We start from the raw sequence: 26,153 nt of genomic DNA, 5'->3' as shown, positions 1-26,153 counted from the left end.
ATGATTGTATAAATTACCCCCACAGTCAATATTAGTCAATATTCTTAATTGTCCTTCACTTCCCTTAGTTTAACAATTTCAGTACTTAAATAAAAAGAATCTTCAACTTACTGTGATTATTCTTTTATTTTTTGTCTCAGTCCTTTAAAGTAGTAGCTTATATAGTTTGCATTTCTTCTGTTTGTGGTTGTATTTGACAGATTGACACTTTTTTACCATAAAACACTTGATTTGTGATTATTTACTTAAATGGGATGTTTGCACTTTATAATGTATACAATAATATGTTCCATATATTTCAATGTTACAATACTACATACTACCTCCCCAGTACAGTACAAGACTGTTTCGCAAACAAACATTTGAATTTTGTAATGTACACTTTGATCATTTCATAGCACCTTCAGACTTCAGATTGTATGCATCTCTTATGAAAAGCTTTTTGCAAGCTGTCAAACCTTGGCCTCATAATGGTTTGTTCTGTCTTCCTGCAAAGCAACTTCATGAGGAAAAGGAGCAATTATACCATCTTTCTTTTTTACTTCAGTCACCATCCATCATTGGTTGTTTGTCAGTACGCTCCAGATACGTTTTGAACACTAGCTTTGCCATGAGTCTTTGAGCAGCTGGGTTCCTGGTTCCCTTTACTTATACTAATGTGTTTGTTTCTCTGTTGTGTCCAATACTTTCAAAACACACTTTCTAGGGAAAGCAGTGGCAATGGCATGTTGTTTTATTATATACTGTAATGCCATGCAAAGGGGGAAGCACCTGACATGACCACCTGAGCACCCCCACCCCCACCATTAAAATGAAAAGCAACTTGCTTACTGAGGTGGGTTGAAGAGGCAGAGTTGAGTGCTGGGGAGAGCAGGTGTAGAACAGAGAGTGAGTGAGAGAGAGATTGGACAATGGTAATGGATTTGGATTACGCTTTGGATTTGCGATTGGGACTGTTTGCTGTGTGTTTGTTGTATTTGTTATCGTGGCATTTTCTATTCAATATTAAGCTTTTATGTGATAATTTCGTGCTCTCCAGTGCTTAAGGGTCGGGTGCTACAGCAACATTCCCTGTTCCTGGTGCTGAAAACATGCTCCGCCTCCCCTGTCCCTAAACCCTTGCTCCACCACTGTATAAAGCACATACTATCAATTGACATAAGTCAATGAAAGCAGGTTGATAATACTGTACTTATTTTTTAACAGAAAAATATGTAATGATTCTATAAAATTAAAGGTAAGTATTATACTGTACATTTCATATTACCCCTCCCCACCTCCTCATTATACATTTAAGATAGGAAACTCAACATTTATTGGCTCATAAACGCATGATTCAGTGTTAATCATCGACAATATTCTTCTTTACTGTGATCAAAGCCTTGAACCAAATTGGTAATACATTGAACCACAAATAGTCACTGTAGAGCAGGGGTCACCAAGACATCACCCTCTGCCCATCAATGAGTAGCTCACAAAAATATTAGGAAAATTAACAAACTGTAGATTTTGCTGTGTTCTAAATGTAAATAGATGCTGCCATTGTGAGATTCAGAAACTGTTCTGGAGTCAGGGATTAGATAAATATTAAGGTGTGACAGTGTTGTTATGTTTATGTTGCATGTAGAAATATATTTTGAGAAGCTACATGATGTGATTGTGCCTCATTGTATCTATGTATGTATCTATGTATCTATGCTGTCATCCCACTCCTCAAGAAACCAACCCTTGATGCCACCTCTCCTCAGAACTACCGCCCTGTCTCCCTACTCCCCTTCCTCTCAAAGACTCTTGTGCATGAGGTCCACCATCAGCTCTCTGACTTTCTGTCAATACTCACTCCTTGACCCTCTGCAATCTGGCTTCCGCACAGTTCACTCCAATGAGACTGCTCTCCTAGCAGTCACTGACTCCCTAAGCTGTGCTCGAGTGGCCTCCCTCTCCTAAGTCCTCATCCTCCTTGCTCTCTCCGCAGCATTTGACACCGTTGATCACTCCATCCTCCTCTCCTGCCTCACTGACCTTGGAATCTCTGGGAATCTCACCTGGTTCTCCTCCTACCTGACCGGACCTACCACGTGACATTGCGAGGTTCCTCATCCACCCCCCAACCTCTCCACACAGGTGTACCCCAAGGCTTCATCCTTGGCCCCCTCCTGTTCTCTCTCTACACTCGCTCCCTGGGCATCCTCTTCGTATCCCATGGTTTCTCCTACGATTTCTACGCTGATGATGCACAGATCCTCCTGTCTTTTCCCTCTTCTGACCCTCTCATCCCCTCTCACATCTCTTCCTGTTTGTCTGCTATCTCCACCTGGATGCACTCGCACCACCTCAAGCTCAACCTCTCCAAATCAGATCTCCTATTTTTCACCCACTCTTCCTCACCTTCTGCTGATCTCTCCATCTCGATCCCCTTGGAATCCACCACACTCTCTCCTTCTTCTTCCGCTAAAAATCTAGGAGTCATCCTCGATCCTGCGCTCTCCTACACCCAGCACATCACCACGCTGACACGCACCTATAGATCCTTCCTGAGCAACATACGTCAAATCCGTCCCTTCCTCAACGACTACTCAACTCAGCTGCTTGTCCAGTCACTGGTCCTCTCCCGCCTGGACTACTGCAACTCCCTACTGGCCGGCCTTCCTGCAACTACTACCTGCCTGCTCCAGCTCATCCAGAACTCTGCGGCTCATCTGGTATTCTCTCTGCCCCGATTCGCACAGGCTACTCCACTGCTCCGCTCCCTCCACTGTCTCCCGATACCGGCACGCATTCAGTTCAAGACGCTGACTCTCACCTACCGCTGTCTCAACCACACTGCACCAAGCTACCTTCAGTCCCTCGTCTCCCCATACATCCTCTCCAGACCACTGCGCTCTTCCAGTGCCAGAAGACTGACTCTGCCTCCTCTCCAGTCTCCTTCCTCCAGAGCCCGCTCCTTCTCATCCCTGGCCCCAAAATGGTGGAATGACCTTCCGGCGCTTACTCAAGACACATCTTTTCAGACAGTACTTGTAATATTAGTCCTTTTAATCTCCGTTAGATAGCTCTTCACAGCATTTTATAACGCTTCTTGTGTTACTAATACTTGTATTATTGATTGATTTTCCCCCTTGCTCCCTTTCCCGTAGCCCTTGATTATGACCCTACATCTTGACAGCACTTAGCTTTTACTTTCCAGGATGTATGACCTCACTTACTGTACGTGCCTGTGTAAATTGGAAGTTGTAAAATGTATTATATTTTGAATTGCTCTGTTTAATGTCAATTTGAATTTGTAATGTTTGATGCCTTGTACTTAAACTGTATTCTTGCACTTTGTATTGCACTTATGTGGTAAGTCGCCCTGGATAACGGCATCTGCCAAGAAATAATAATAATAATAATAATAATAATAATAATAATAATAATATAGATGATGTAAAATTCTACAATAAGTTCCTGAGTGCTACTCTGACCACAAATTATGAGTTTTTATTTTGTATATATGTGGTTCCTCTTGTTTTTGCTGTACATTACCTTTACAATATTCTTTCTCATTGCATTCCTCTCTTTTAATACATATGCAATAGAGTAAAATTGTACTTTTCATATATCCACATAGTCAACACACTGGCCTCTCATTTTCCTGTAGACAGAAACTGCAATTTACTACTGGTAAAAGGATGTAGCTAATAGCAGAAAATATATTTAACCAACCATAGTTTCAGTGACACTTCATAAGGATTCTGTATTTTTCTTTTTCTTTTATATAAACACACAACTATTCAGCAATTATATTTATCTGCCCATGAGGGTTGGTCCAACTCCACCCTCTTCTTGAGTTCATTTGAAGTTGCACATAATTGCCCCAGACATGTCTATCAAAAACCTGAAAAGTACAATTAGTCAGCTTTAGTAGGTGCAGACAATGAGCTTAATTAAAAAAAAAAAAATCTACATCTGATTACATATTTTGTACACAAGGGGCTGAAGCTTATTTTAATAGAAACTGACACAAAAAAATATAGCAGACTGTCTGAAATATAGTTTTGTTCATTACTGCATAAAGATGCAAATTAACCTGTGGCTTAATGAAGAAAACATCATCTGATTTATTCAATTTGTTTAATTAAAATTAGGTGGAATACCGAATTTAAGTTAATGAGACCAACTACACAGAATACCTAATTTTGATTTTATCTGAAGAGAATGATTTGTGAAATGCCTGCTGTATACATCATTAATTTGGGTCACAATTCGAGCAAATACACATTAAATTTGATTTGGCTTAGATAGGCATGCACTGTAAGCAGGCAGGGAAGATAAATCTAATTAGTATCTTTTGTTCTGTAGAAGGACTTTTCCCATTAAAGATTAAGCAGAATACATACATCTTTTATGTACATGTGTACAAAGTCATTTTTCTGAGAAATGTTAAAGTAACATATCTTAGAACATTTAGGATGATATGTTTTTGGATTTTGGATAATTTATAAATATGTAAATATGCCAATTTCAAACAGGGTACTTAAAATATGCTTTGATTATCAGTCAAACTATGTCACTGACACCCCCCGACATACCAGCCCTCTGATTCCTCAGATACAAAGTTTTTATGTGAGTTGACTATGACTTTAGAGATATAGGTATGGTCCTTTTCAGCGGTACAGTAAAACATAACATTTATTTATTTTTCATAGTTAAAGTTATCAGTACAGAATGTGTTTAGTTGTTTTACTTAGCACATTGCACATTTACATGCACTGAAGGTGTTGATTCTGTAGTTATTTCCAGGTATCATATATTTGATTCCTATAATAATTGTTATGATATTTGTATTACATGCTTATAAGCGGTAGGTTTTTTTATCTAAGGATATTCAATTTTATTCAATTCCACATGGGCTTTTACTTAAAAGCATGTGCGGTTATGTATAATTAGAAAAAAATATATATCGAGTTGTCATCTTCAGAGCTATACAGTGCTATTTGTCAGTATTCTGATAAAGAGTAGATTCTGGATAGAGAAAACAATAACTTAGGGCAGGATTAAATAAAAAATGTTCGCAAAGTGCAAGTGCGAAAAGTCACAGAAAAGTCGCAGGAGGGAATCTCGCAGCTCAGCTTCTCGCTGAATTAAATCTACAATATGAGGAGCTGCGAACGAGGAGGAGACTGATTTTCTTGTGTGGCTTATGGTTGGGTGGGCAGCGCGAGAGAAACCGCGAGCCAATCAGAGAGTCTGAAATTGGAGTGACAGCGGGGGCGCGAGAGCTGGACGGGCTGCGAGAAGAACGACGCGTCAATAAAGCAGAGAAACAGCGGGATTACATCACAACTGTGTCCCGCCCGCTAATAGCAAACTACACAACTGTACTCAGTTGTGGCTTCATTTTCAGTAAGATGCTACTTTCTTCTAATCATAAATGTAACCGCTGTGATGTACAGGTGTGTAGTTATTAGCTATTAGCAGGTGCGTCAAGTTTTGATTTAATTCAGCCCAACGATGGATCATGAAGGTACAGAAATCTTATGCTACGTGCTGTAAATCGAAAGCATTAATCTACCTGCTGAAACACAATTACAAACCTGTACTTTGTAGCGTTTACAGATATGAGTAGAAGAAAACACAATAAAATAAAAACAAAAGCCGCATTGATGACAGCTGTGTATTTTCAATTTGTATGTCTTCGCAGACAACCTTATCCAGGCCTTATCTATTAGCCGGTGGATCAATGCTGATGTCTTTGGTTATATGTGAATACCAGAACAATGCAAGTCTCTTATTCAGGGACGCTTTACATCAGCGTTTACTTGTCATGTGCACTTTGTATTGCTCTGTGTTGTAAGAGTGCCAATAAATACATAAACAAATATAATAATAATAATAATAATAATAATAATAATAATAATAATAATATGTGTAGCTAATATGTGTAGCTCGGTCATTCAATAAAAACTGACCCACTGGCTAATACAAAACTACAAAATTAATCATAGTGGTGACATTAATTATTATTATTAATAATTATAACTGAAGAATGAAGCCAAAACTGAGTTCAGTTCTGTAGATTTGTATTAGCGTGGGTCAAAGATTTGATTAAATCCGGCCCCTAGTTTGCCTGCATAATGTCGGTTGATGTGTGATTGTTCACTGGATGTGTCCCATTGTGATATGTGGTTGTTAAGCAAATATATATTTCATGGAGATATTGATATAAGTTGTTCGACTCCGAAATTACTCAGAACTGCTCATTTCAGGTATTTAATTTTCTACATTTTCTGGTGGAAGACCCCCAGACCCCCACTGTGAATCCCTCATTATGCCTCGCCCTCATTTTCGCCACTGATCCTACATAAATACTCTTTACAGTACACGTTGCAATATGACAGTGTAATATCATTGTGTATATGTCAGTTGTATATATGTCAATCTACATCACTGATTTTCCACAGTGCCAGCTGTGATAGCAGTGCTGATAGTGGCTTGGCGCTCCCACAACGTCCCCTACTGTAGTTTGAAAGGAGCCTGTAGCATTATAGGCTAACGCGGCACATAATTGTCTCCACAGTGAGATGATGATTGCGTGCAAATCTATTATTCAATTTATCCTTCAGCAGGTGACACAATAACTCTGTGCTGTGTCTATCAAACCGATAATGTCTTGTTAAAAGGTGATCGGAAGGTCTAGAAAGTTCCAATGGATCTGAAAGTGTAGGGCTGGCATTGTCTTTGTCATCTTCGAGCAAGGAGGACACAGGCATCGATATCTGCCATTATAATTTGAATTGCCATAATAGTCCACTTTCTCTTGTATAGATGGCGATATGGTGCGCATTCAATCCAATTGCGTCATGCGTGTGTGAGCTGTTATTAGTAATGAATGCTTGACTGATGTTACATTATTACAGGTTTCGTTATGGTGTTGCGTATATGTTTTAGAAAAAATGAAAATAAAAAAATCGAATGCAAAATGCATAGAATTGTATAAAAAAAAATTATCGAAAGCAAAAAATATTAAATCGAGAGCAAAACTCCCATCCTGTGTTTGCTTGCGATGCTGCAATTTTTGCTTTCGCCACCAGTTTCTTTGCTTTTGATACATTTTTTTTCGTTTATGAGTTTTGGCGCTGTTTTGTCATGAGGGCGGGATTTAGAGGGAGTCGTGGATCATGGGTCTCCATTGGTCCAGCAGGTTTGAGTGACAGTTCTTCCTAACCCAATCAGTGAGCAGGGTGGGCTGGTCTGGTGATCTCTGTGTGGGATGGTATCGACTGTCTTGGTTTCAACATCAGCACCGATTCAGCGACTCATTAAAAACCCTGTGTGTGCAGAGACTTGCAGTTAAGAGCTGGACAATCACTGGATCCCACCTCCATTTGAGCCCATACTATACATACAGCACTGAGACAAAACACAGGATTCACTGGCTACGTGCACAGTAATATGTTTAATATCATGTTCATATTAATGTAACTTGCAGAGCACTTTAATTCAGCTCCTCAGATAACACAGCACCAGACTGATGTAGATCACGTCATTTAGCAAGAGGCAAATTGAGGGGCATCGTATTCATTAAGAGCATGTGATGTCCCAGTTTATATTTAGGTAAGAAATGCACACTATATATCTATATGTATATATATATATATATATATATATATATATATATATATATATATATATATATACAGTGAGGGAAAAAAGTATTTGATCCCCTGCTGATTTTGTATGTTTGCCCACTGACAAAGAAATGATCAGTCTTTTTTTTTTAATGGTAGGTGTATTTTAACAGTGAGAGACAGAATAACAGCAAAAAAATCCAGAAAAACGCATTTCAAAAAAGTTATAAATTGATTTGCATGTTAATGAGGGAAATAAGTATTTGATCCCCCTATCAATCAGCAAGATTTCTGGCTCCCAGGTGTCTTTTATACAGGTAACGAGCTGAGATTAGGAGCACTCTCTTAAAGGGAGTGCTCCTAATCTCAGCTCGTTACCTGTATAAAAGACACCTGTCCACAGAAGCAATCAATCAATCAGATTACAAACTCTCCACCATGGCCAAGACCAAAGCTGTCCAAGGATGTCAGGGACAAGATTGTAGACCTACACAAGGCTGGAATGGGCTACAAGACCATCGCCAAGCAGCTTGGTGAGAAGATGACAACAGTTGGTGCGATTATTCGCAAATGGAAGAAACACAAAATAACTGTCAGTCTCCCTCGGTCTGGGGCTCCATGCAAGATCTCACCTCATGGAGTTTCAATGATCATGAGAACGGTGAGGAATCAGCCCAGAACTACACGGGAGGATCTTGTCTTGTCAAGGCAGCTGGGACCATATTCACCAAGAAAACAATTGGTAACACACTACGCCGTGAAGGACTGAAAACCTGCAGCGCCCGCAAGGTCCCCCTGCTCAAGAAAGCACATGTACAGGCCCGTCTGAAGTTTGCCAACATCTGAATGATTCAGAGGAGAACTGGGTGAAAGTGTTGTGGTCAGATGAGACCAAAATCGAGCTCTTTGGCATCAAATCAACTCGCCGTGTTTGGAGGAGGAGGAATGACCCCAAGAACACCATCCCCACCGTCAAACATGGAGGTGGAAACATTATGCTTTGGGGGTGTTTTTCTGCTAAGGGGACAGGACAACTGCACCGCATCAAAGGGACGATGGACGGGGCCATGTACCATCAAATATTGGGTGAGAACCTCCTTCCCTCAGCCAGGGCATTGAAAATGGGTCATGGATGGGAATTCCAGCATGACAATGACCCAAAACACACAGCCAAGGCAACAAAGGAGTGGCTCAAGAAGAAGCACATTAAGGTCCTGGAGTGGCATAGCCAGTCTCCAGACCTTAATCCCATAGACAATCTGTGGAGGGAGCTGAAGGTTCGAGTTGCCAAACGTCAGCATCGAAACCTTAATGACTTGGAGAGGATCTGCAAAGAGGAGGGGGACAAAATCCCTCCTGAGATGTGTGCAAACCTGGTGGCCAACTACAAGAAACGTCTGACCTCTGTGATTGCCAACAAGGGGTTTGCCACCAAGTACTAAGTCGAAGGTGTCAAATACTTATTTCCCTCATTAACATGCAAATCAATGTATAACTTTTTTGAAATGCATTTTTCGGGATTTTTTTGTTGTTATTCTGTCTCTCACTGCTAAAATACACCTACCATTAAAATTATAGGCTGATCATTTCTTTGTCAGTGGGCAAACGTACAAAATCAGCAGTGGATCAAATACTTTTTTCCCTCATTGTATATACACTCACCTAAAGGATTATTAGGAACACCTGTTCAATTTCTCATTAATGCAATTATCTAACCAACCAATCACATGGCAGTTGCTTCAATGCATTTAGGGGTGTGGTCCTGGTCAAGACAATCTCCTGAACTCCAAACTGAATGTCTGAATGGGAAAGAAAGGTGATTTAAGCAATTTTGAGCGTGGCATGGTTGTTGGTGCCAGACGGGCCAGTCTGAGTATTTCACAATCTGCTCAGTTACTGGGATTTTCACGCACAACCATTTCTAGGGTTTACAAAGAATGGTGTGAAAAGGGAAAAACATCCAGTATGCGGCAGTCCTGTGGGCGAAAATGCCTTGTTGATGCTAGAGGTCAGAGGAGAATGGGCTGACTGATTCAAGCTGATAGAAGAGCAACTTTGACTGAAATAACCACTCGTTACAACCGAGGTATGCAGCAAAGCATTTGTGAAGCCACAACACGTACAACCTTGAGGCGGATGGGCTACAACAGCAGAAGACCCCACCGGGTACCACTCATCTCCACTACAAATAGGAAAAAGAGGCTACAATTTGCACAAGCTCACCAAAATTGGACAGTTGAAGACTGGAAAAATGTTGCCTGGTCTGATGAGTCTCGATTTCTGTTGAGACATTCAGATGGTAGAGTCAGAATTTGGCGTAAACAGAATGAGAACATGGATCCATCATGCCTTGTTACCACTGTGCAGGCTGGTGGTGGTGGTGTAATTGTGTGGGGGATGTTTTCTTGGCACACTTTAGGCCCCTTAGTGCCAATTGGGCATCGTTTAAATGCCACGGCCTACCTGAGCATTGTTTCTGACCATGTCCATCCCTTTATGACCACCATGTACCCATCCTCTGATGGCTACTTCCAGCAGGATAATGCACAAAGGTCGAATCATTTCTAATTGGTTTCTTGAACATGACAATGAGTTCACTGTACTAAACTGGCCCCCACAGTCACCAGATCTCAACCCAATAGAGCATCTTTGGGATGTGGTGGAACGGGAGCTTCGTGCCCTGGATGTGCATCCCACAAATCTCCATCAACTGCAAGATGCTATCCTATCAATATGGGCCAACATTTCTAAAGAATGCTTTCAGCACCTTGTTGAATCAATGCCACGTAGAATTAAGGCAGTTCTGAAGGCGAAAGGGGGTCAAACACAGTATTAGTATGGTGTTCCTATTAATCCTTTAGGTGAGGTAAACATAAATAATTCATATTTTTGTGAAGAATGCTGCTATGTTACCAAAATATTGGTTAACCATAGTTTTCACATGGTTTAGTCTAAACTTTCACACACTCCATCACCTTGATTGCATAGCCATCTGAATAGTAGTTCTGTAGCTCTACAGACAGCCTGCTATTTCTCATCACTATCACCATAACAACCTCCTGTCTGGAGTTTCAAATCTAATTCTAGCCCATTTTGTATTAAGTGTTTTTTGCTTATGCAAGAGAAGTTGAACTACTACTTGAGAGCATGCAGATTTACAACACATCATGATGTATAAAAAAATGACTTCATGAACCACAAAAAAAGTTATCACTTTAATTTGTTGTCTCTGCTCTCCTGTAGAATCCTCATTCCAATAAAATATTAAATAAGCATGCAGCAATGGTGTAATAAGTGAAACCTCCAAAATTAGGATAGGAGGGTGAGTGAAATATGACAGATGGAACTCCCAGCAGAAGGTGAACACAGGCAATTCTCTCATACGGTGGAAAAATATGAAGAAAACAAATTAAGGATGGGGAAAAGCAGTGCAGTTTCAGTGGCAGTGTAAAAATGCCATCAAGGGGAAAATGCAAAATGATTTAGTTATATTAATGTCTGATGTAACCGTGCTTCTTCTTTAACCATTTGTTGTCTGTTACACTGTTAAGAACATTTTCAATATACCCTAAACATTGATAGAAAGATTACTAAAATAATGGTGACTTTTTCTGAGAATCTAAAAGCCCTGAGCTCTCAAAACTTTTTTTTATTTGTAATTTTGTGATATTCTCTTGGTAGACTGTCATTCAACTGAAAAGAACCAGCACATTATGTCATTTTCCAAATGATCGCACCAACTGAACCTTTCATCCTTATTAAATGTATACAGGCTGTGCCTGGATCTGTCATCACAAGTTTAGTATTGTTGTCAGCTGGAGCAAATTTAAAGACACATTATGGAATAGCTTAGTGATGAGTTTCATAGGGAACAAACAAATAAGCATGCAGCCAATGAAAAAGAAACTTGCTTGCCCCATTACCCTTTGTGTATCACAGCAAGGTAATACTGTTTCATTGTGTTGGAGCTTACTGGGGCAATGTATGTTTGATGATCTCGCCATTAACTTTCTGCAATCACCACCAGAGGTCGCCGATCATTCGTTCACCTTGATAATCCCTAATTCAGCCTGGTTTCCCCAGCTGTTCCCGGTTACTTCTTCCCTCTCCGTCACCATATAAACTCCTCAATTTCCAGACTTCTTTCCAAAGTCTTGATCACTCCTGAGTATCATTACTGAGCATTCACCTCTTTGTTCTGACCACCTTAGTGTTTTGACCTTTGCCCATATTCCTGTTCTCTGATTCTTGGATTCCCTTTGTTGTTCTGTTTGCCTGATCGCCTGACCTATTGCCTGCCCCGTTTGACCACGTCTCTAGCCTGACTCCGTTGTTCCTGTTGCTGGCCCACGACCCCTTTTTACCCCTATGTAGTTAATATCTCTCCTCATCTGGGTCCAGTGCCCTGTCTCCGAACCTCCGTGACAGTATTACTGTGCATGTTGTTTATGTTTTATTCCTTTGTAAATAATTAAGGTGAAATAGTTTTTGCCTTCATTTTGTATGGATTTATCCATGATGTGATTTTCTAAGGTCTTTGTGTTGGAGGAGTTGCCTCCTGTAAAATTTTGCATGCCTTTAATATCACCAACAGAACTATGACCAAACATGGGGAGACAAATACTTAATGATAAATTAATGAGTATTTAGAATATTGCATAATTTTAAACAGATGACTTTATATGTGTCTGAATGCTTGAAGATCACGTATTGAGGTCAGAATGAATGTGTATGGAATGTAAGAAAGATATCCAATGTGCTGGATTAAGGAAAATATTCTGATGGGAAAGCATGGCAATGTAACAATGCCACTCTCAGTATTACAGTATTACAGGTGATTAGGTATTTGGAAATGCCACTCAATCTCTCTCTCTGTCACTCTCCCATGCTACACTAACAGGTAGGACTTCTAATACATAAAGAAAATAAAAATAAAAAAATCTGAAAAACATTAGAAGCCAACTGTAGACACACAAAGGTGAAAAAAGCAATAGGAGATGAAGGTGATGCTTCTGTGAAATAACTACAACACTGAGTGTAATTTCAACAAACAGATATCCACTGTTAAATAACTGCAAGGAGATACACAATGATTTAGAACACCACATTTAAGGTAACCTTGTTGTGAGGTGAATTTACTGCTGGTACTGTTATTAAATAAAATGGGTAGCATTATTTCTTACATTATTTCTTCTAAAACCAAGATGGTCAGGATGAGTCTTTGATATTTAGAATTTCATGGGAAGAAACATGAAACAATGCATACACTATGTAGGAAATTGTCCATTCAAATTACTTGTATAGCAAAATATACAGTTCGTCTCTTTGTGTAAAATGACTTAAATATATCTCTCAGTAGAGACAGATATTTATAGTGTACTTACAACCCCAAGGCTTAAAGCTTCAATCCTAATATGAGTCCTGTTTTAATCAAATTATGAGGATGAATACTCCAAAGGAACTTTCTTCCATTTTACATCAGACAATTACCAAAAGCCGAAAAGAGCTGTAATTTAATTGCCTGCTACAAAATAGCAGAACAATTATTCCCATGGCATGAATGTATGTGCAGTTTAAAACATTTGCTTTTTTAATTCAAAAAGGGCATTTAAAATGACTTATGACAGGAAATCCAATTAGAGTTCACAAAATCATGAATTCTGAGAGATGTTACAGTTCATGCTTTCCTTCAGCTGTCCCCTTGATTCATTCTCCATTTAAATGATATGAGTAATAATTAACAACTGAAAGTTTTCACTGTTTTCTCTTTTCTGTTCTGTAGGTACAATTTTCTGAGCGCATCAGACAGATAAATACTAAATACTGCAACTGGAGATTTTTTTAAAAGTATTTACCTCTAGATACTTGAAGTAGTTGATTGATTGTAAATTGTATTTATTACCTGATACTGTATGTACTCAATAATAATAATAATAATAATAATAATAATAATAATTTGAGGTGATTACTTCTATTATAATATAATTATTAATAAAATTGTACTTCACACAACATGTTTTTCAGCCCTAAGGTAAAGTCAAGTTTTGTGATTATATCTGCAGGCAAACAAGTTTACAAGTATAATCTGACTCTTGACACTTTGAATTATAATAATATGCTTTAAATGTATGCTAATACTCTGCTAAACTGGTTTTAATACATTTGAATACAGTCTCTAGCATCTGTCTGTTTATTATTGTTCTGCTTCAGTATCCAGACTGATTCAAGCATGCTATTAGTTGTAACATTTCTGTAACTTTTAAAGTAATTGTAATCTTCTCTGCTTCCCACTAAATTGTACGATATCATGGAGAATATTTGCTTAGAAGAATTGTGTGATGCAAAATCAAGCTTCGGCATGTCTATCCCCGGTCGACCCTGGCTTCCCTCATGAGGGGAAGGGTGTGTGGCACAGTGCTGGGCAGGCCAGGAAATTCCTGCCTGAAGGGCCTACATCGCTCTGGGGATGACTCCCCTATATGTATAGAAGCAGATATTACAAGCAGATATTTCAAGCACCTGAGTCAGAAGAAAATCCTAATTGTTCTTCCCTGTGTTGTAAGCACCTTGTTGCAATAAACATGTTTTATTTGCTGTATATGTATGGGCTGTTGTGTGTGTGTATGTATATATATACAGATGGGTGACAAATTAAAGGAAAAACCAACATAAAGTGTCCCAGTAAGGTGTTGGTCACCATGAGCCACCAGAACAGCATCAATGCTCTTGGCACAGATTCTGTGAGTCTCTGGAACTCTACTGGGGGGATGGAACACCATTCTTCCAAAAGATATTCCCTCATTTGGTGTTTTAACACGTCGGTCCAAAAGGTGTTCAATTGGGTTGAGATCTGGTGACTGCGAAGGCCATAGCATATGATTCAAATAATTGTCATACTCATCAAACTATTCAGTGACCCCTCGTGCCCTGTGGATGGGGGCATTGTCATCCTGGAAGAGACCACTCCCATCAGCATAGAAATGTTTCACCATAGGATAAAGGTGATCACTCAGAATAACTTTGTAATGATTTGCAGTTACCCTTCCCTCTAAGGGGACAAGTGGACCCAAACCATGCCAGGAAAAGGCCCCCCATAGCATAACTGAACCTCCGGACCCCCTCAATGTAGGGGTCAAGCAGTCAGGCCTGTACCATTCTCTTGATGTCGCCACGCATGCACTATCCCACTTGTGGAGAACACTAGCCAGTTGAGCAGTCTTTGTGCCTTATACATGCCACAGAGCATGATGGGATGTTAATTGCTTAATTGTATCATCTGTTTGAAAGCATCTGCATTCGTTATGTTCCTCCAATCATTTAATCAGGTTTTTCATTTAAATTGTCACCCGTCTGTATCATGGCCGTATGCAGGGTTTAAACAATGCTGAGGTCCAAAAATTAAGTTTTCTAGCGGGGTTGGGAGGCGAAGAATATTGATTTCCCTGACTGACATATTTGCATTTTAACGTTTAACGTTGGATAATAATAGCTTTAAAACCATGTCAGTGTGCAGTAGCATAAATGATCTGTCAAGCAGTAATACATGAGAATGAGGTTTAATGTTGCAATGAATGATCCACACAACAGTATGGAAATACAGAAGAATCTAATCTATATGAATGTTCATTGATGACAATACACCATCACATAAGAATGACCTTAAATCATAAATGTTTCAAGGATTATTTTGCATGGATATGAAATAAAAACATATCATAATATCAGTCCGTCATTGGATGGATGGAATTAATGTTAGCTGTTAGTTATTTTATGACTTTTAATATACACCTCGAAAAAAAATACAGAGGTCCGGACCTCGGTGTCCTCAATGGTGGATACGGCCATGGTCTGTATATACACACACTTTAATTGATGTTTTATTGATGTTTGTCTCTATCTATACAATGTGGTTCTCATAACATGTGATCCAAGCTTTGCCTCTTTTCCATTGCTTCAAGGTATGTTTTTTATATAAATGGACACTTAATTACTTAAATTTAAATGCAATATCAGGAGTGATTCCAATGTAATGAAAGTTTAAAAACATTTTAACATGGAAGTAGCTTACTAAAACAGATGCAACAGTACTGCCAGTTTGAAATGTTTTAAAAAAAGGATTGCCCTTTCCAATTAACTACTTTCCCAGGAGTCTTTTTGCTTGAGTGGTAAAATAATTGGATGAACAATAATTTTGTGGAGATATAAAGGGGAAAATGCAGATGTTTAAAGTAAATAACCAATCTACTATATTGCCAATTTTCTCAAGGTGGGGTTTAGAGGGAGGTGTAGATCATGGATCTCCATTGGTTCACTAGTTTTTGTGGGATGGTTCTTCCTAACAAAATCAAAGAACACATCACCACCAAACTTTTACAATCACAGATTGTACCCATATAACTGAGGGGGGTGCAACTACATGGCTTTGGAATTTAATTATAAATCAAGCATGTTTTTTAAAAGCTATAAACATCCCTCTTTACAATCGCTTTCTACATATTACACAGTTGAAATGGTGACAATCGATTGCTATCTCACACAGAAATCACCCGAAAACCGTAAAATCTAACGTAGTTTACAAATAAACATAACAGTGCATTAAGAGACTGACACAACCGAGCAATAACAATATTACATTAATATTATATTAATAATTAATTATATGAATATCAGAACCTAAATTCTGAAGGGGAAACCAGTTTCTACGGCAGTCCTGTGCACACATTTGTGGAGACAAATAACGCATGTGATCACTTTGCACATATGCACAACATTTCTATGGGGAGCTGGACTCTGTTTAACGTGTGTCACGGCGAGCCTCAAACTCCGGCCTCCCACGCCACTAAAAGGCTCATGACTCTTAGCAAGACTTCAGAATCTCTACATAAAGTTACAATTACATGTGTTACATTGATTGGCATTGCTCACATGATTATTATTATTATTATTTCGACACTTGATGGCTTATAACGCCTTATGGGTACCAGATACAAAGATGTTCAATATAGAACATGTATAGGAAACCATATATGATCTATCCATGTATGACTTTGAACTTGACTTCTGACCCCTCCTTCAAGGTCAAATGTGCATTTGAATTTTAGGGTTACCGTTTGAAATGCCATCACAGTCATCATATACCATAAAACAGAAGTATTTACAAGTTTCCACAGAGAGACACAGGAAAGTACAGGTGAGAGGCAGCCATCTTGTTGTTTGACTAGTTTCAGACCAGTCTTTTGTTTTAAGTTTGCCTAAATTGAAGTTAGCATTGTCTGTAGTTTGCCTAAATTGAAGTCAATTCAGTTCAGCTGCTGAGTTGGTGAAAGTAAACAGGTTGTAGAAGGGAGATTTTGTCTAGGACTAGCAGGAATTCTGTTTCAGGAGGAGCTAGGTGTGGCCTGTTAGGTGTGAATTGGGGGTAGGTAGACAAAAGCTACTTAAAGCAGCTGTTGAGACCAAGAGGTAAACAGAAGTATTTACAAGTTGCCACAGAAAGAAACAGGAAAGTACAGGTGAGAGGCGGCCATCTTGTTGTTTGACTAGTTTCAGACCAGTCTTAGCATTGCTCATTTTGTTTTAAGTTTGCCTAAATTGAAGTTAGCATTATCTGTAGTTTGCCTAAATTGAAGTCAATTCAGTTCAGCTGCTGAGTTGGTGAAAGTAATAGGTTGTAGAAGGGAGATTTTGTCTAGGACTAGCAGGAATTCTGTTGCAGGTGGAGCCATGTGTGGCCTGTTAGGTGTGAATTGTGGGTAGGTAGACAAAAGCTTTGACTTTTTCTTCAAGGTCAAATTCACTGTGAATATTCAAAGACTCAAGGCTCAAAAGCTGAAATCTGAATTCCTATTTGTAAAGAACATCATATGATTACTGCTATAATAGTCCAAGCACCTTGAGCTTGACCTTCAAAGGTCAATCAATGCTTAATTGTTTATATTGTCCTTAAGTGTATAGATAGGCTAATGTTTGCTATAAAACTCAGATAGGAAGCAGCTAGGGTTAAACTGACTATGGAACACGTATAGGAACCCATGTATGATCTATCTTAAAATGCCCTTTCTGATGACCTTCCTGTAATGTCAAATACAAAATCTTCATAAATCCTTCAAGAGAAAAGCTATCAAGCTGCTTTGAAGCTACAATTCTTTAAAATGCGTTTATATACTAAGCTGAACTTCTTACATTCATCAAATCCTCTTTTAGATGGCCTTATAAGGCCAGTGGAAATATAAGCCATGGGACTGAGAAATGTGTGTGTGTAAGGTTTTGATGTTAACGGTGGCAAATTATTGATCATGTTATGGTCTTCTTCCAATGCTAAGACCACAGTGCAAAGTGCTAAGAGCTACAGTACTTAGTCATGATGCAAAGTCTTATCTGTCTTTTGGTAATATCCAATTTACATCCTGTCAATATGTGCCTTGGAGGTGTCACAGATGTGACACAGGCTCATTTATATAATTTATCACTGTGGGTTTAATTCATTATCACTAATTACTTGATTATCACTAATTATTCTTTATATTGATTTATTGGTTATTATGGGTTTTTTTTTTTGATGCATTTTCCCTTTTCACTCTATATTCACTGTGTTTATTGTGTGGAGAACATTTTTTGTGATCTTCTCGACCGACAGGACATCCACTTGGACAATGAGGCATGGCACCTGCATTCTCATGCAAATTACCCATTTCCACCTGCTCCCTAGTACTATATATCCACCCCTGAGTGCTTTAAAAGGGGGTGTGGTGCAGAGAGAAACACAGCTTCATTATCACTTGAGGCATGGACAAGAGAGCAGGACTGTGAGCCAGCCGGGCGCAGGGAGCTGGCTCTGAGAGAGACACTCCAGATACTCCAATCTCCGCTGTGGAGCTTTGCAGTTCCTTCAGGGTTATCTTTGGTCTCTTTGCCTCTCTGATTAATGCCCTCCTTGCCTGGTCTGTAAGTTTTGGTTGGTGGCCCTGTCTTGGCAGGTTTGTTGTGGTGCCATATTCTTTCCATTTTTTTAATAATGGATTTAATGGTGCTCCGTTGGATGTTCAAAGTTTTGGATATTTTTTCATAACCCAACCCTGATCTGTACTTCTCCACAAATTTGTCCCTGACCTGTTTGGAGAGCTCCTTGGTCTTCATGGTGCTGTTTGCTTGGTGGTGCCCCTTGCTCAGTGGTGTTGCAGACTCTGGGGTCTTTCAGAACAGGTGTGTGTGTATATATAATGAGATCATGTGATGGATCACCTGACACTTAGATTGCACACAGGTGGACTAATTATGTGGCTTCTGAAGGTAATTGGTTGCACCAGATCTTATTTACGGGCTTCATTTCACTTCATCAATTTGGACTATTTTGTGTATGTCCATTACATGAAATCCAAATACAAATCTACTTAAATTACAGGTTGTAATGCAACAAAATAGGAAAAATGCCAAGGGGGGTGAATACTTTCGCAAGGCACTGTATATTGACCTGATGAGGAAACTATTTCTGCTCTGTTCCATTAACCATAGGTCCAGCCAGCAAATCTTGCTTTGTTCCACACTCTCCCATGTCATCCATTGTCCCTGCCTGGCTTGGGACACTGCCTTCAAACGCATCATTCTTTCCTCATGTCTGTGTACTTAATTAATTACCAGCTTCCTTAGTTGAGCTTGGGCTACCTTGTTCCATTTAGGAGGTGCTGAACCGAGACCAAGACCTCCCCCTCTTCCATGCTGAACTTGTTCCATTATGTCAATATATATATATATATATATATATATAATGATTTCCGCATTCAAGCAGTAAACTTTAATATTTGAAATTACTAAAATTGTCTTGGCATTTTTTCAAAATATAATAATAACAGTATATGTCTGATTTCTTTTTTTTATATATATAATATAAAACCATGTGATTTTAATTCATTGCATTTGTAATCGCATTGAGAATCAGTATGAAATCAGTTTTTCAATGGCTTTAGTACCACACCAATATAAGCACAAGGGCAATGGGGTGCGGTAGGTTGATTCTGCTATCATCCTTCTCTTTGCTGCTTGTCTTGCTTTTCCCAGTCAATTAATTAGTTTAACTCCTAGCAGGTTTAGTAGTCCTCCTTTGTTGTTATCTAAGAAATTCCATAAATTAGCCCATCATTGTACAGGGTTTCCCGCAGTGCTATTCAGGCTATCGGTGCTGCCTGGCCAAACAAATTCTCCAACAAGCGCCTCCTGCTCTTGTTCACCACTACACCACCTGGTTACATTGTTGTTTTAATTGCATGTATTATAACAACAACAATATCAAACTGTAAACATGTATGGATAGCCTCTATATTGACTTTGATGTAAAAATCTATGGAGTAACACATACTTGTCTATCCTAACTCAGTGGAGTCAACGTTTAAGATACCTCTAAATATTGAAGGATCTCTAAATATATATTGAAATGGAATTGAAGATATCTGTAAATGGTAACTTTGCTTGCCATACTTGCGGCATTATTGCAATTAGATCTTGAGCAGCTAAACTTTTGTGATATTGGATCTAAAAAGAACTATGGTGCCAAATGAGCTTAGTTTCTTATAATAATCAGCAAAGTCAAGACTTCTGGGATGAGAGTACTTTTATAGTACTGTGACATAGCAGTTTAATGATATAGTTGTCAAGTCTGAAGATAACTATATATATATATATATATATATATATATATATATATATATATATATATATATATATATAGGATAAGGAGTTAGTTATTTTAAGTATCAATATTTGGACAATGGATTTTAATAATAAGACAGGAGAGAAAACAAAAGCCATTCTTGCAGTGATTTTCCAGGGGACTAAGTCTAAACAGCTTTCAAATAAAGCTCACAGAGGCTTTCCAAGGCATACGGTATCATAATGAATTTTGTTCAACCAAAAAATAATGTATGCATGTACATGCGTGTACGTGTTTTTGCAAGAGACTTCATATATTATTGTATGCATTAATCATGCATCTTCTTGACTTATTAAGATTTTGTTTGTGTTTAAATTTGTAATTCCAATATATTACCAAATTAATTGCTATTAGACTAACTATGACTGCAACAGCTGGTTTTCATTGCAACACCTGCATTTGTTAATGCCACTGTATTTTGATTTAATAATAAAAATAATCATAATAACTGAATGAAGCCCTTAACACAGTCTATAAAACAACATACCACATTATATATATATATGTATATATATTGTAATACTTGTCATACCTGAGGGCATAGAGTCTCAATGCGACTTGAAGCCATCTGAACAATTTTGACCCCATCTTCATTTGTCGAAATCGAGCTGGCAAGGTTGGCTACCTGAAAATATAATCCAAGCAGTAGACACTTTAAGGATGTATTAATCAATTTTGAAATCTGAAACTTGAATAATTAAATATAGTCTGCTGTCGGATCTATTAAAAAAGGAAATTATAAAATAGTGAAAAGAAACTCTGACCTGCACTTTCTATAGTTAGACTGTAACATAACTACACAATTAAACTAGTTCTTACTTGTGCATTTTAATGATTGTCTGAGCACTGTTGTTGTGCTATAACTTCCTTAATCTTAAATCTTCCATTTGTTGAATTTAATTGTGCCACTTAAATAAATCTATGTTCATGCTGAGAAGATATTGCAGCACAAAAGCTCTATTTAGATGTTTATATTCTATAATAGTTTCTATTTTTGTTTTTGCATTCCATTATAAAATAATTACTTACCCATTACATACTGGAAAAAAACAATAGAGCAATATATAAAAACAAACTTAATCCTATAAAAATAATAGCATCACTGTTCCAATATTAAAATGGCCTTCAAATATTACAGTGATTGATGGGATGGCTTATCTTGATATTAAATGACAAAATCCTCCTTCACCCTTTCTAATTACACAGCTTTAAATGCATTAATCTGATATATTGAAATGTATGTAGTTCTTCAAGATAGTGTTTCATCTTTTATATGCTGACCCTTGATAAGAAAGTGTCACTGGGGTCAACATTACTAATGTGTAATTCTTGTGATCCTATTAAAGAACAGACTATTTTCCAGATAGCAAATACCTCAACATCACCATGGCAACAGATGCTGAGTACATTTTTTTTCTTTCTTTCTTTAAAAAAAAATGTTTTAAAGTAGATGCCTTTCCAGCAACATTAATGGTTATCTGTATCCTTTTGAAGAATGTTTAATTTTAATAAACACTACTGATTTCAAAATATTCCTAAATTCATAATCACCATTATTTTGTGAAAATTATACAATACATAAGTGTACAGGAGTCTCATATCTGTAATTATAAGGTAACATTAACAATATTTTTGATAGAGGATGTATTTATAAGTAAAAAATATAATAAAAATGGCAAGCCTGTAACTTATGACCCTATGCCTTGAATTCTGAGTCCTTAGCTCATCTGGATTGTCATTCCCTTTAGGTTAGAAGTCAACAGTATCTCTCTGCTTTCCACTCCTAGGTAAAATATGCCCTGTTGTTTCAATGTTTTCTGATCTTCTCTGATTCTGAGCACAATTCCTGTTCAAGAGGGTCTAATACCTATTCCATTCTATTTGCCTTAAGTAACATAACGTAAATCATGCATTTAACAATCGTGGGACCAATTTTTCCAATATAGTTCTATGCTGTTGTATGTTAGCATAATATTAAAGCATTATGTTTCACAGTAAAGTTAACATTTTTTGCCAGTGCAACACATAAAAACTATGCACCATGTGTTTCTGAGTATTTTGAAGATGTATTAAATGTTTTCATATCAGCAAACCCATTTTTATGGTGCTAATTGTAGGACAACCCCAGACATGACTCCTTACCAAGTCAAGCATCATCTCTACTTGAACCAACTGTCACACATCCCCAAGTAAAGCCTGGGACAAGAAGTCACCACACCTCAATTCAATACTCATGCATCAAATATCACTACTCCTTAGGTATCCTGTCAGACAATTTTGAGAAGGAGTGATAGAGAAGTTATTGATGTCTGACATATTACATTTGTGACATCTGAGAGCAGACTTGAGTGATGCCTCCACTTTCAGCAAGGCGTGCCTGACTTGGATGAGGGTATAATTGCACAATTGCACTAGTTTAGAGTGTGCATAGCAGTTATTATATCTATTAGATATAATACTATAGCTGCTTTAAAAAAATGTTTTTTGAGTTCAACAACTTTAAAAGTTTCAAGGAAAAATAATTACAGGTCTGCCTTTTGCTTATGATATGTGCTGTGCTGTAATCAATTATTCAGAGAGAACATCAAAACATGCAGTCATGTTAGGTCTACTGATACTCAATGATGTGCAACAGCATTAAAAAATAAAAATAAGAATTAAAATTATTCTGCAAAGAATATTTAATTGCATTAGGGAATAGTTTTAAAGGATAATAAAGATTCATAATTAAGATCCCTAATTAGCTGTACTGAGAGATACTTTCATGTAATTAAGCAAGTCTGGGCCTCATTCCAAAGTATGGATCAGCATTGTAGTTTTTCTTTCTGTCAGTGGTGTCAGTGAGTGAAATTGCAATTCTGTTTTTGATAGATTGTCTGTAGGATCATCTTGATCTTGTTGTATTCACTTAATTTCCAATTAATGAAAAAATGAACATATTATAAAGTCTAATGTGTTATTAATTGCCTAAAGGCAACTGTAAGTTAGTGCAATTACATTTCCAGTGGGAAACTTATTTGCTCTATTCATCATTCCAATGCAGCACATCATGAAGCTCCTCTGGTTTGATGTGGTCAATGCCCTTCATGATTTTGAAGACTTGAATCAAGACCCCACGTAGTCTCCTCTATTCCAGGGTGAAAAGGTTCAGTTCCCTCAGTCTCTCCAAGTATGACATTTCCTTCAAACCTGGAATTAATCTGGTTGCTTTCCTCTGAACTGCCTCTAGAACAGCGATTTCTTTCTTGAAGTGTGGAGCCTAGAACTGTACACAGTATTCCAGATGAGGTCTAACTAGTGCATTGTACAGTCTGAACATTACTGCCCTTTTAAATTCTACACTTTTGACACTATACCCTAGCATTTTGTTTGCCTTTTTTATTACTTCCCCACATTGTTTGGATGGAGAAATATGAGGAGTCCACGTAGACTCCTAGGTCTTTCTCATGCATTACTTCTTCTAGTTCTATTCCTCCCATAGTGTAAATATAGTGGACATGTTTATTACCTGCATGTAATACCTTGCACTTGTCCACATTGATATTCATCTGCCAGTTGTTAGCCCACAACTGAATATTATTTGAATAACCTGTGCTGCTGAGATTGTATCTGCTGAGCCACTTTTAGTATCATCTGCAAATTTGACAAGTTTGCTAACTATCCCAGAGTCCAGATCATTAATATAGATTAGAAAAAAACACAGGCCCTAGTACTGATCCCTGTGGAACTCCACTAACAACCTTACTCCAGTTAGAAGCAACTCCTCTTATTGACATCATTTTTTCTATTGTAAACACCTATGTAAAATAGTCATTTAGAACATCTGCCACATCTCATTCATTTCCTAAGATACTTAAATTTGTATCTGTTTCACTTCCTCCTTTATTGACCTCTTGCTGTTGTAGTATTGAAAAGTTATTTGCAATAGTTTTAGATCCAAGAGCTATATTCCTGATCCCTCTCTTAACGTCTCTTTACAGTTCTATATATTCTTTGAATTTTGTTTCATCTCTATGCCTTTTTTTCCCCTTTTTTATGCGCTATACAATTTTTTTTTTTTGCATACTTCTATTAAACCATTTTGGCCAATGTCTATAAAGTGAGGGAAAAAAGTATTTGATCCCCTGCTGATTTTGTACGTTTGCCCACTGACAAAGAAATGATCAGTCTATAATTTTAATGGTAGGTGTATTTTAACAGTGAGAGACAGAATAACAACAAAAAAATCCAGAAAAACGCATTTCAAAAAAGTTAAATTGATTTGCATGTTAATGAGGGAAATAAGTATTTGATCCCTTATCAATCCGCAAGATTTCTGGCTCCCAGGTGTCTTTTATACAGGTAACAAACTGAGATTAGGAGCACTCTCTTAAAGGGAGTGCTCCTAATCTCAGCTCGTTACCTGTATAAAAGACACCTGTCCACAGAAGCAATCAATCAATCAGATTACAAACTCTCCACCATGGCCAAGACCAAAGAGCTGTCCAAGGATGTCAGGGACAAGATTGTAGACCTACACAAGGCTGGAATGGGCTACAAGACCATCGCCAAGTAGCTTGGTGAGAAGGTGACAACAGTTGGTGCGATTATTCGCAAATGGAAGAAACACAAAATAACTGTCAGTCTCCCTCGGTCTGGGGCTCCATGCAAGATCTCACCTCGTGGAGTTTCAATGATCATGAGAACAGTGAGAAATCAGCCCAGAACTACACGGGAGGATCTTGTTAATGATCTCAAGGCAGCTGGGACCATAGTCACCAAGAAAACAATTGGTAACACACTACGCCGTGAAATAGTTACACTTAACATGCTTTCTTCTTTTAACATGTCAATGTTGATTTGATAATATCTTGTCTTCTTGTAATCAATGTTTAACCGAGACGTTTAACTGCACATCATGAAATATACAAAGTAATTCATGTATAGTAACAAACTATTTGTAATCACATAAACACTGTATGGTTTACACAAGACAATTGTGTGAGCATAGTATATATATACGTTTTCAAGTAATCTTGAAAATAAAATGTTTTCACTACCTGTAATTAAAACTTGTTAACCAAAAATATGCATTATCCTGTTTAAAAGCAACAGTGCTGTACTCTAAGCCGTTAGTCCTGGTGAAGTTGCTGCTTCCATTTCCATCTGCCTCAAAGGTCACATACAGCCTTCAATATGGAAATGGCCTGCATGCTGAGTTTATTTAATTTTGCTTAGTTTGGGACAGATCTTTATCTGGAGAGTGAAGCTGAGCTTTTTGAAGCTGAGAACCTCTAAAGCAGAGACCGACAATTAAGCAAAGTGATGCCAGAAAAGGTTTACGATATCTCCTCCATTTTGCAATGAATCCCCACACAATCTCTTTTCAGTTATGGCTCAAAGCAGATTTAGATTATTTTGAGGCAATTTTAATAGAAAAATCTGAATTTATATTTCCAATTCTTTTGGATTTAACATTCTGGAAACTAAGGATGAAATTGAGAAGACACAGGGTACAGGAAATCCCTCTCTGCCAGATTGAAACTGTTTATTTCAAGCTTCAGGATTACCTCATTACATCATTGCTAGTTTGTCAGTTACATTGCATTGTTACATATATATAAAATGTATGTGTTTGTGTATAAAAACAACTCTGTTGTCACCTAACCAATCATTAGAAATGAAACCCATTAACTACACTGTATCTGTGATCCTTGTAAGCCAAATAAGGGACTCCCTCATATAGAATCTATACCAGGTATGGGTTGAAACATTCTACAGTGATTATTCATATGTGAATGTTTGCGTGTATACTTCTGTGTATATATGATTGTTTTACATTATACAATATTATCTGGTGT

General features: G+C 37.8%; 1 protein-coding gene across 1 annotated transcript in view; it reads right to left on the bottom strand.

Moving 5' to 3' along the window:
• The window catches only part of LOC136715967 (catenin alpha-3), a 592,813-nt gene that overhangs the window by 142,407 nt on the left and 424,253 nt on the right, over positions 1-26,153 (bottom strand). Inside the window, exon 10 of the mRNA XM_066693394.1 lies at positions 20,846-20,938. Within this exon, the coding sequence (XP_066549491.1) occupies positions 20,846-20,938 (93 nt within the window). The remainder of the gene's footprint in view (positions 1-20,845; positions 20,939-26,153) is intronic.

This window comes from Amia ocellicauda, chromosome 20 (assembly GCF_036373705.1).
Source record: "Amia ocellicauda isolate fAmiCal2 chromosome 20, fAmiCal2.hap1, whole genome shotgun sequence".
NCBI lineage: Eukaryota > Metazoa > Chordata > Actinopteri > Amiiformes > Amiidae > Amia > Amia ocellicauda.
This window is presented reverse-complemented; position numbering and strand designations above follow the sequence as displayed.